The 12701-nt window shown below is 36.1% G+C and overlaps 1 protein-coding gene across 13 annotated transcripts in view; it reads right to left on the reverse strand.

Moving 5' to 3' along the window:
- The window catches only part of kcc (solute carrier family 12 member kcc), a 414959-nt gene that overhangs the window by 65102 nt on the left and 337156 nt on the right, over positions 1 to 12701 (reverse strand). For 4 of the 13 annotated variants that reach the window (XM_074102149.1, XM_074102145.1, XM_074102146.1 and 1 more), the window contains exon 2: positions 10160 to 10328. The exons of 7 other annotated variants lie outside the window; for them this stretch is intronic. In XM_074102149.1, coding sequence (XP_073958250.1) covers positions 10160 to 10244 — 85 coding nt within the window. In that variant the 5' untranslated portion in view covers positions 10245 to 10328. The remainder of the gene's footprint in view (positions 1 to 10159; positions 10329 to 12701) is intronic. 2 more of the 13 variants (XM_074102150.1, XM_074102148.1) reach the window with 1 other exon arrangement.

Raw genomic sequence — 12701 nt, forward strand, 5'->3', positions numbered from 1 at the left:
ATAAACGAATTTTGCGCGGACGGAGTCGCGGGTAACGACTAGTATAATATAACGAAGGAATATGAAAGGTTAGCAAAAATGAAATCAAGCTATGAAATGGATTGAAGTTTAGAAAGCCTCAGAAAGCCGGGAACTGAAGCTTCGTGTATCGTATCGTAGTGTGTATCGGCGGGGAACTTGGCTTATATCTGACATTGCAGCTCTATAAAATGTTGCATCTCAGCTCATGTGGCTTCTATTTTCAACCGACTTAAAAAAAGGAGGAGGTTCTCAATTCGTCTGTCTGCCAATTGTGGGCCGGATTTCAAAATTCTTTTTTTTTGGTCCAAAGGACATACTTTAGAAATGGTCCCATTGTCACCAAATCAGGATCTGATGATGGGATCTTAGAAAAATCGAGGGAAACCCTAAAATGTTAAAAGCACACCTATAGCGATTTTGGATTTTTTAAGACCAAGTCAAGTACGAGTACCTATTTATATTCAGAATGTATCATTTGGTGGACTGGACCTGATGAAGAAGACCATAGGTACCGGTACTCTGTTTTAAATATTATAACTATGCCTTGTTTGGGCTTAATGGGATCGTTGTGAGATGCACTAAAAACAATGAATTTTTTTTTTAACAAAAAATGTAGCCGGTTACAAAAACCTTGAAAACATTTTTCTACTAGTTTGAAGTCGGTGCCTCAGCACGAGCCAGCAGGAGTGATTGGAGCCATAAAACATCCGTATCGAATTATGATATATGGTAGATGTAGTAATACAAAGGAAATATACGATTGAGGAGAGCATGGCTTAGAGAAGTATATTAGCTACGTGTTCCCTATTGCTGACTGACCCATGTTTATATTCGTAGGTGTGTACACTCTTTATAGAATTTAACAATTTAAAACAATAAATAATAAACAGAAAGTCTTCCGAAAGTAGTACAAAGGTGAATTTATCTCTTATATCGGTTCTCTTCCAGCTAACCGAGTTAGGAGAGGAAAACTAACAGAGAGTGGCACGTAGTAAACTTCTATTACATTACTAGTAGGTATGTATCGGAATATAGGGAGAGTCATAAAATTCTGGTGTTTTAGTTTATATCCGCCACACTGGGGGTAGCGTACAATTCTTGCGACAAATATTGGTTCAACGCAAATATTTGTTTCGACCAGAACAATGTCATATGTCGTGACTTAATATTTGCTCCTTATGACGGCTCTGAGCGAGCAATATCAAGAAAAGCGATATGTGTTGGACACGAAGATGAAATAAGAACAACAGAATTGACGGGTTACGGGTTGTAGCAGTTAGACATTTCTTACAAATCTTTTTTTCTGAGTATGTTTTAAGTTTACGATAACGTGTCTTCAAAGGTGGCATTGTGATTAGTAGCATTTAATACCGAAGTATTTAAGAAAATCAAGTTAACAGTGAGCAGAATGTACGCAGTGTGAGGCCCATTTTAAATTGGTTATGACATAGACAAACCGCCGTAAACATTTAAGATTTTAAGACTTTTTTTAGTAGGTAGTTATGCTATAAGAGCTGCCTTTAAATCAAATGTAAAGGACTCTGGAGGTCTAAGACTGCTGGAAGTATTCTATAGGTTTTGATTCTACTTAAACTTGTATGGAAACATATGTTTTATTGACTGTTTTTCTGATTGCGTTGACTTACCAGTTCGAAGTTTTCACAACTTCGAGGGATTGTTGACTTGAGTATCTAACAGTAATGTCACTTTCATCTACGTGTTCCAGAAAAATGGGTCTTGACAAACGGACAGACGGACAATAAAGTAATTGCATAAGGGTTCCATTTTCTTTTCTCTTGAGGTATGGAACCCTAGAAACGCTGAATATCATCAGCACAGTATATATATATATATATAAAGCAGTAGGGAAGCTACGAACAAATCGATCGAAACGAACACATACAGACGCGCGCTCTATACGGCCTCTAAGGGGGTCTCGCGGTACTGCAGTCGCGAGTGACGCGTCGAGACGCGTAGGTAGTTGCTGCGTCGTTGCTGCGTTGCGCGTAGAAAATCGGGCGCCTGCCCTTATAAAACTATGTGGTATACAGGTGTTGCTAAAACGCGGGGGATTTTTTAGGGCTGATGCTTGAAGGTAAGAATGATTTACTATTACTAAATAAAATCATGTTTCTTTTAAATAAAACGTTTGGTTGATTTGGTGATAGGTAGGTAGGTGATACATCGGGAAGTGAGTCAAATTTAACTTGCAAGATTTGAACCGAATATACAAATACACACACAATACATACAATTGCAAGTTAAATAAAAGCTTCTTTTTTTATTCGACTGGATGGCAAACGAGCAAGTGGGTCTCCTAATGGTAAGAGATCACCTCCGCCCATAAACATCTGCAACACCAAGGGGATTGCAGATGCGTTGTCAACCTAGAGGCCTAAGATGGGATACCTCAAGTGCCAGTAATTTCACCGGCTGTCTTAGCTTGTAATAAAAGGTCTAATAAGCTGAAATACAGCGTGAACTAAACATTTTTTTTTTCAATTTTACAAAAAATAAGTGGCCAACCCTAACGCTCCATTGGAGCGTAGGTATGTATCTCAAAAATATGCCTAGCTTCCATACTGCTTTAGCTTACATATACTGTGTCATCAGTTTGTTTATCAGACTTGTATTATTTTTGTGGGTGCTTCTGTAGGCATATTTTATATTTATTATTGCGTTAGCAACTTAAAAATGAAATAATTTAACGAAATGAGAGTAGTAAAAGTTATGTATTATGAATGAATGAGTATGAGTGAGTGAGTCTATGGATACTTAAAATAAAACTTGTCTAGTAAAGTGACGGTGAATGGAGCAGATGCTCCGTCAGAAAGACTCGAGCTTACAACAGCCGTTACACGAGCAAGAAGATCCAATTACATTTCAATATTTCACAAATTATGTCACAAGAAGAGTGAATGAAAAAGCAATTTGCGCATTGAAAAGCATGCTGTTAGCCGAGAAGATTGAGAAGCGTAATCTTCTTTCGCCTGCGAGCGGTTTCGAGATTAAACGTTCGAGTTATTACTCGTACCATCGGCGCGGGAGTGTCCGCCTGACATTGACTGTTCATTTTGCCGATAACTTCAGGAGAAGTCGTTTTCCGTCATAATATCTTACAGGAACCGAGATTTCTCACCAAAAGTAGCTCGTTTGTTCACGAATTGGTAGTATAAAGAATTGTTCGTAAGTAAAAGTGAAACGCGTTAAGAATTTAGAGGCACAGGTTGCCAAGAAAGGAATAAATGCTTATTTTGATTCACCGAAAAAAAGGTTCATGTCAAAGTCAAGGAGATAACGGCAGGGCAGGAACGTTGTAAAGAGCAAATTAAGTTACGAAGGGTTTTGTGTTATAACTTTTTCCTATAGTATATGTATATGGCAAAAATAATAACAATAAGGGAAGGGTATAACTTACTTATATGGATTTCGACTATTAGACACGGGGCGTAGTACCTTTTTCCATCAAGACTATTAAATACTCAATTGGGTAAAGCGAGGATTGAATTGCGTAACTTATTTCAATCTAATGAGTAGAATATCAGTCAGAAACAGTCATTGGATACATAATACATATACCTACTGAGCGGCAAAAAATATGGACCTCAAGTGTATGCGGTAATAGTTAATTTTGTAAGTATATACTCGTAGAGTGGGCCAAATTTTGTGCCGCTGATTATAATAAATATTAAATAAATTAATTTTAGAAAACATACGAATTAGATTCTTGGAACTGGGTAGAAATAAATTTGCGGATAGGTACTAACTGTATTTCATTGCTCTCTAACTAGTAAAATTACTGTACACATAATTAAACGGGCAAGATCTTTTAAGTTTCTGTAGACATTAGGCACAAGTCCGGGCTTATTTATTATGTACGTCGGTAACTAAGAACGGGAGCCGAGAACTTTCAGTGGTGGCGCAGGCATTCGGATTCAATTTAAAAAGTTCGCAACGAGAACAACTTGAAAGTTCGCCGGGTCCTAAACGAACGACTCCGTGCAAACTGAGCTTGTTACTGATGGACATTAGTGAAACACAATCAACCGAGCACAATGTCTTACAATTGCCTCAATGGACCAATTTTATCGTTACCCTGATGCAAATGAAAGGAGCGCAATCAGTCAATAAGTGAAAAGGCTAACCCTCGGCTATGAATAGCACGTCGTCCACCATTCAGTGGCTCTCCTTTCTACGTATTATTTGCTCGCTAAAAGAAATATTAATGGCCAACGTACGCAGGTTGAGATAATCTCTTTCCGATTTCCCTATTTTCAGAGATTATTTATGATGGTCTAACACAGGTAGGTATGTTACGAAAATCGAATTACCTTGGAATACACATATATGTAGCATATAAATAATAAGTATGGAAAAAAACAGTGACTTCTAGTCTGTACTAATCATAACGAATTTGTGAAGGAGTTTTTGGATTTTTTAGAGAGAGAGGTGGAGTAAAAAATAGCATATTTCAGCCACAAGGACCAGTTTTAAGTTACCTACAAGCAATTATAAAACAAAGTCTAGTGATAACAATCTGCACAAGAACAGGATAATGAATTTAAAACTCATGTCACTATGAACTCTAAAAAGTGAAGTGGTTATATCGCAAATTATAATTACAATGATCAACGTTTTTAATTATCAGTCTTCATTGGTATTTCCTATGGCGTTTTTTACCAAAAACACGTCGCATGTCATGAGTTTTTACAAACCAATCAATAAACGTAACAGACCTACGTGTATTAATATTGATGGTACCTATCTATAATAGTACTTAAGATGTCTGTGTTTTTGTCGGTACAAAACTTACTTGTGAAATTCCCATGAAAACTCTATATAACAACTATAGTCAGGCTGACGCATAGTACCTAAGCTAGATTTACTTGCTGTCATAAGCATAAAGTAATTAATGAAGGGTAAGGAAGTATACACATCACTCTAGGACAAATTTTAATAACACATACGTTCAAGGAAGCCAATATAGTGCGCCATATGGCATTGTTAAGACTATTTCAATTTCGCCCTTTTTTAGGGTTCCGTATCCAACCCTAGTTACTGTTGCTAAGCTATCCATATGTTCGTATGCCTTTCTGTAGCTGGGCTGTATCTCAAGAACCTATCATTAATAAATATGTAGATAGTTATAATCCAATTTATACATAGCTAGCGGACCCGTACTCGTTGTCCTGCCAGGAAACGCAGATAGATAAAGTAAAACGATCTTAATCAGCTTAATAGTTCAAAAATCAACGTTTATTCTGTAAATAGGCCGCAAAGGGAAAGTTTACATGTCACTTTGTATACTATCAGCGCTTTTGAAAAGACCATCATTGCCAAGAAAAATGCGCCACAAGAAACTTGTGGCAGAAAGTATTTTTTTCAAAACAAAATATACAATTATTTTAACTATGAAAGCTAAATAAAGAATATATGGATTAAATATAAAAATTTCATAAAAAAATCAGGGATGTATGGGAGTTTATTCGGCTTACCTTAGCTTTGACCTTAGCAATATAATATTGGCTGAATGATGTCTACATGTAACACCAATTCGTTTTATTTAATCAACAATCTGAATTTATTTATTGCACGGAAAATAGAGCCCTTCATGAATAAACAAAAATACGGGTAACTTAAAATTTTATATTCTTTCTATACTTTGTTCCTACGGCAGGCAAAAAAAAGGACATTGACGTTAAGGTAGTGCGGTAGTGCTTACCAAAGTGATCAGATAATGAACCATTTTGGTGAGATTTAAAAATTATCAATGTGCATGAATGGGAAAATATAATTCAAATTTGATTTATTATAAATAACAAGTTATTATATTAAAATAAAAATTTAACATACAATCAATTTGAATGACATCGGGATTCCAGTTTTTCGTATTTATGAGGGTCAAACTGTTCTTGGAAATTCAAAACCGGCCAAGAGCGTGTCGAACACGCCCAAAATAAGGTTCCGTAGCCATTACGAAAAAAATAAGCAATATTTTTGTAAGGATTTCGTATTTTATACGGAATCTTCCAGGTTTAGGTATATTTTATACCTTAGGCTGCTATTTACTCTTAAACTACTAATTTTTCTTCTTTGGGAGGTACACTAAAAAATTTTTTTTTGAAATTTTTATTGTACCATTTTGTCGTCATAGTTCACATACATATTCGTGCAAAATTACAGCTTTCTAGCATTGATAGTCCCTGAGCAAAGCCGCGGACGGACGGACAGATAGACAGACAGACAGACAGACATGGCGAAACTATAAGGGTTCCGTTTTTGCCATTTTGGCTCCGGAACCCTAAAAACTGAGCAACCTAGCAGGTTATTAGTTTTAATTTATCTTTTCAAGACAGTGTCTATTCACGTCAATACATCGCTGAATCTGATAAACCCACTGAGAAACGTACTTCGCCCACTTGTCCTTAGGGGTTTCTTAGACAGTTTTTTGAAATGCAGCCACTGCTTCCTCAGCGTCCATAAAACGTTTTCCTCGAATTTTTTTTTTATTTTCGGGAATATTTAAGAATGGCAAGGTAAAAAATACAAATAATCCATCGTTCGCCTGGAGGTGTACGATAAAGCTTTGTCGAGGTGAAGGAAGATCCTACTGGGTGCTTGATCCTCCCGAAATTTTTCCAAGACAAGTGGCAAACAATTGCTAGTATACCACAACTGTTTTTCGATCCGCGAAAACAATTGTCACGTAATGACACGATCTTGGTCTTTTTCCCACTGTACGACCTCTTTAGTTGACAACTCCTCGGAAGGAAACACCCTCTGAGCAGACTATATTACCTACCTACTCTAAGCCCAATTCAAGGTTAAAATTTTAAGATTTTATTTCGATCCCGTGGGAATATTGGGATAAAAAGTAGACTATGTATTTTTCCAGGAGTCAAGATATCTTCATATCTAATTTCATCCAAATCCGCTGGTCGTCATACTAAACCTGACAAAACAGGTTGTTTATCCCTAACGCTCGCCTGACCCGTACCACGAAACGCCCATACTACGCGAAACGATACAGAAGTGTATGGAGAGCGATACGTATCATTTTGTTTCGCCGCTAACATAATACCTTCGGTCATTGTCCGTTTTTTTCGCCTGCCGTAGGAACAAAGTATAGCTAGGCAATAAAGACTACTGAGTCTGCTCAAAATTATGAGATGTTTAAAATAAAATCAAATTTGGTGACATACCGGATACCGGATCCAATTATGACTTTAAACCATCTAGGAACGAACCTACTTATTGAAATATACATTTCGGCGGCCGATCGTGAAATCCGCCAGATCACGAAATTCCTAGGCATATCGTGAAATGGCGCCATTTCATGAATTGGCTAAGACACATCCACCATAACATCGCTCAAAACTCACCGTTTAACGATTTGGCTAGTGACGTTTAGGCAAACCATTAAATTCCTAGGCATATCATGAAACGCCGCCATTTCATGATTTGGCCAGTTTAGATAATCGTCTACCTCACCTACAACTATACGAGTTATATTGGGCTTCAATCACTCCTGCTGGCTCGTGCTGAGGCACCGACTTCAGACTGGTAGAAAATTATATTCATGGTTTTTTGTAGTCGGTTCAATTTTTTGTTACTTTTTTTTTGAGAAAAATACTAACACACATTCTTAATACTAATACTAATATGCAGTTCGGCTGGAACAGTAATTTCTGACTTATGTAGTATTAACTATCAAACGGACTCGCAGGCTTGTCTGTTTAAATCGACACTAAGATTGCTTATCTCCAGGCCTAGGCAATTATGTTGTATAAATGACTAAGTTTTGCACCATTAGGTAAAAACTCAATTAGTCAAATTACCTGGTGGTCTGACTTATAATATCATGTAACAAAAAATTCACGGGTATTATACGTTTTTATAAAGCCGTCACCGAGAAAATAAACTTTTGGAAAAGGAATTAATTAGTTCCCCCTACGAATAAATATTTATTCGTAGAGTTCCCCTCATAGTGCTAGCGGTACGCCAAAAAAAGCTGCACATGATGTTAAAAGCATGAAAATCGGAACGATTGATCTTTAGGCCACAAGAATCAATTTGACCCGTAGCAAAAAAAAAACAAAAAAGGAGAGGAGCTATGACGTCATCTTTTTTTTTGTAAAGGATTCTAAAAATATATCACATCATTATATTTCAGTCACTTGTTTTAAATTAAAAATAATAGCAATCATTTTCAAAACACACCAAGTTTGGGCGCCTACAGATATTTGGTTGAATCATTATTTGTAAAATATATCTAAAATGATATTTAATAGCCTCATATCCAACCCCAAGAAAGCAATTTTGAAAATATTTGCATTTAGCGTGTAGTGACTGAGTGCGCCGCCGGCCGCCGAGCGAGCAAGAAAGGGAAGCAGGCAGGGAGTAGGGTAATAATAAAAAATACTAAATGTAAATAATTTCAAAATTGCTTTCGTAGGGTTGGATATGAGGTTATTACATATCATTTTAGGTATATTTTACAAATAATAATTTAACCGCATCATATCTGAAGGAGCCCAAACTAGGTATGTTTTGAAAATGATTTTTATTTTAATTTAAAACAAGTGACTGAAATATAATGTAATGATGTGATATATTTTTAAAATAGGCTTAGTAAGCCTTTCCATTAAATACCACACACGATAGGTTTCAGAACAAATTTTTTTTTCCATAGGTACCTACTAAAAAAAGATGACGTCATAACTCCTCTCCTTTTTGTTTTTTTATTCGTGCTATGGATCAAATTGATTCTTATGGCCTAAAGATCAATCGTTCTAATTTACATGCTTTTAACACCATGTGCAGCTTTTTACAGAATTTCGGGGTGTATACTGCTAGCGCTATCATTTCAATACCGTCATTATTAGCTAGTTACACCACGAAAGATATCTTAAGAAACTACGTATTTACAAAGAAACTCAACAGAAATGTAGAATTTATTTCAAAACAATATGAGTCATAATAACAGAGGATTAACTTGGCAAACGTCGGCATTGTAAGCTAGGCTTTCGTAAATACGCACCAGAACTGTGACCGCAACGCAAGATGTCGGGGCTCGTAGTAAAAAGCCACCCAAAACTTCTATTTACCCTCAAAGACCTTTGTGGCCGCACAAAGGAGTATTAGTTTAATCTCGGCGCCCATCTCTCTACAAGGCAAAACGGTTTCTCGAAATACCTATCTCAAATATTATTACACGGCATGGACACGAAATGATCCGTGGTCTACAATTACACTTCAACATTTGAATTTGAATAATGATACCTTTCATTTACAAATAGGCATATATTTTCTCACAGAAACGTCTTTACTGATCCATTAAAGTCTATTCTAATTGATAGAAATATCATGGACAATCACCGGCGGCTGCATAGCCGGCAATTGATCACGAGCTGAAGGTGTCAGGGGGTGAGGATGCTACATGCCATCCGTCAATCACGTTGTGGTACAATGTTGAACTAAGCCGATTCACGGCTTTGGACATCGAGCCAAGGCGCGAAACCCCACAAACGACAACTTGCTGGGTTTATTTCCGTATTGTGTTTCCTTCGCCTTGTTTCAGCTTAAGGTCACATCGGCAGTCGCAAGAGTATAGTTAGGTCATACTTAAGTTATGATCGAAGTTTGACAGTTAAGATTCAAGCTACACAGGATTTTCGCCAGAAATAAATGCCGGTATTCTTGATTAAGTTTCAACTTCACCAGATATTTCTTAATTGAAACACAGACATTAAATTGCCAAAGAGTGGCCCGTTTAAATATTTAATTACTTCACACCTTTCCAATTTAATTCTCCTTTTAAGGACTATTAACGATAGGATCTAATAAAAAAAAACTTTTCATCGGCACCTTAAAAAATTCTTTAACTTACCAAAGTAATTTAAAACCCCGCCAGGAACATTTAGATCATTAAATTTCAAAATAAACGGTGTACCAATTAGAAAGTTTTACGACGTTGATAAGATAAACGAAAATTTTCTGGTCTGAGTTTTATACTTAAAGTAATAAAAAAACCTTAAGAGTTACTAGAAATGAGATGTGTTAAGTAATCGATATCGAATATTTAATAATCTGTTAACGAATATTTGTAATTAGAAATATATCAGTTTTTCTATATTACCTTTCTTTCCTGGCGAAGTGCAGTTGCTCCTTTTGGACGGCGACTTCACGTCGGCGGCTGCCATTTTTTCCTTCTCGGAAGCCATGCTTATGCGCAGTTTTCTCTTTACCGCCGAAAGTAACCCGAAATTACACGAGCTTCGCCGACTCCACGCCTTTCATCACTGCTTCTAAACAATCCACGGTAACTAATACGTGCGCGACCAGTCCTAAGGCCCACTCAAACTATTTTGATGGACAGGTAATGATCGATGAGTGACTAATAATATGATGGCAAATAGCCAATACTATATTGACTTTACTCGTAGAGTCAACACTAAAATGAACCGAAACACGGATATGTTATCATTTGCCTTTTTTTCACTAGAGGTTTTGTCACAGAGCGAGCATCTTCTGCGAAATTACTTCGTTAGTGGCGTAAATTCCTAGAAATAAATACTTTTAACCGTTCAAGATCCGTGAACTACTAATTTAAAAGAACGGATCAGTAAAAAAATGCTCAAGTTTTTTTTTGCATTTTATCTGATTTTACCGGTAACCAAATCATTCATTATTCCAGTGAGGCTAGAAAATGTACAGCTTATTAGTGACAATATATGCAAAGAGATTTAGCTCTTTTGCTTAGTAGCTTTGATCGGGGTACACTGAGTTATCCTTTAGTTCGCCAAGTCTAATAAGTCTTGGCTCTATATCTCCCGACTAATTGTTACTTTGCGTCGTGACTGGCACGTTAGTACTAATAGGCAAGTTGTTAATTAGTGATGAGCGCAAACTAAATAGTTAATGCCCCTCACGAAACTAATACACGCACAGATCACTTACGACAGGAGACGGCAACGGTAGCCAATGACCACATAACATTTGAATTTGTTTTTAAGTTTAAGGAAAAAAAATCGGTAAGTATGAGTTATGTAGAAACGTATTTTTAATATGATTGTTGATAGACGTGTTGCATTTGCTTTATGTAGCAAAAATATTGCGTAGATAAGCTAAGGAAAAACATGAAATAGGCACTTTGTGAACAGATGTTTTTGAGACGTTAAATATAAGTGGCCTTTCAGAAAATCAGCGCTGAGCTAACGAGCCCAGCATAAGCTGCAACTAGCACCCATTGCCAAACTCTTTAGCAAAGCAAACTATTTTTTTAACTTAATTTTAAGTGTACTAATCAACTTGTTTTTCGGCAATAAACATTTTTTATTTTATTTTATATATAATAATTAGTTATGCGCAAATAACCGTCAAATCTTAAGTTTTATTCAGTTAAAAATGTGTGGTGCTTCCTAGAAGTTAAAACTTTTTTTTAATTAGGTAAATTAACGCAGATTTTGTATTGATTCTATTTTAATTGATACAACTATTGCAAAAATATTGAAGACAAACTGTTTCTCACAACTTTGTGCCTGTGGAGGAATCTTGACTTTTTCCGGGATAAATGATAGGTAATCGGGAAAAGCGTTACTTTGCATCGGTGAAAGTATTTTTAGAATCAGTTCAGTAGTTCCGGAAATTAAATTTTGAGTTTATAGCTTTATTATATTAGTATAGATACAGATTATGGAATAATTTTAATTATTCTAGCTTAGTTATAATTAAGTTTTATATTTTTAATAAATACTCTCAACTACCTTTGCTATAAAATTTTTATTTGCGGTATGAAAAATATTTATATCTAGCACAAACACGAAGTTTACGACTTTGAGAAGTGACAAATTATTTTAGTCTTTTAAATATGATTGTGTACATATTAACACTTTTATTTATAGTAAAAACAAGTCAGTCTTGTTCACTACACCATGTGATGACTCAGTGCCGTAGGTAGGTAACCAAAGGCCCTGGGGCAAAAAATAAAGTAGGGCTCCAACTAAACTATTTTAAATCGTTTGTTTCCTACTCGTCGTGTTTCGAATTCGATGTACTCCAGATTTGTCATTTATAGTTTGTAAGTCAGAGTCCGAAGGGCCCCCTGAGTTTGGGGCCCTTGGGGACTGCCCCATCTAGCCTTCCGGTAGCTACGCCACTGTGATGACTAAATATTCCTCGTTGATATTTATAATAATATCTGAATGCTTTTTTACTCGTATAATTGACTTCGGCCAATCAAACGATCATCTCATAACGGTGGTTTGGCGGTGAATGATATTTGGCGATCAATAAATAATGATAATATATGTTCCACCTTATACGTATCGCCAAAAGTTACCATTCACACAACATGCCAGCTTGTGTTCGCATACGTGGGCACATGACTTGTTTGGAGAACTTTTGTAGATCCCTCAAGCGACAAGTTACCAAAAACATGTAACTTTCTTCTTTATCGTGTTACATAGTTATCAATCAAAACTTTAATGTGATAATGCCTTGGTGATTGTGTTGTTCTCTAATACATTATTATAGTGGCTGACTATTTTGAGAAAGTGAGACGCATAGACACAATAAAAAGGAAATCTGATTTTTTACAGCTTTTTGCCTTCCAGTCAGATTAAAACCTTGTTCAAAAATTGAACGAATTAAAGAACGAAATAAAGAAAACATAATCGACG

Source organism: Choristoneura fumiferana, chromosome 18 (assembly GCF_025370935.1).
Source record: "Choristoneura fumiferana chromosome 18, NRCan_CFum_1, whole genome shotgun sequence".
NCBI classification, from domain to species: Eukaryota; Metazoa; Arthropoda; class Insecta; order Lepidoptera; family Tortricidae; genus Choristoneura; species Choristoneura fumiferana.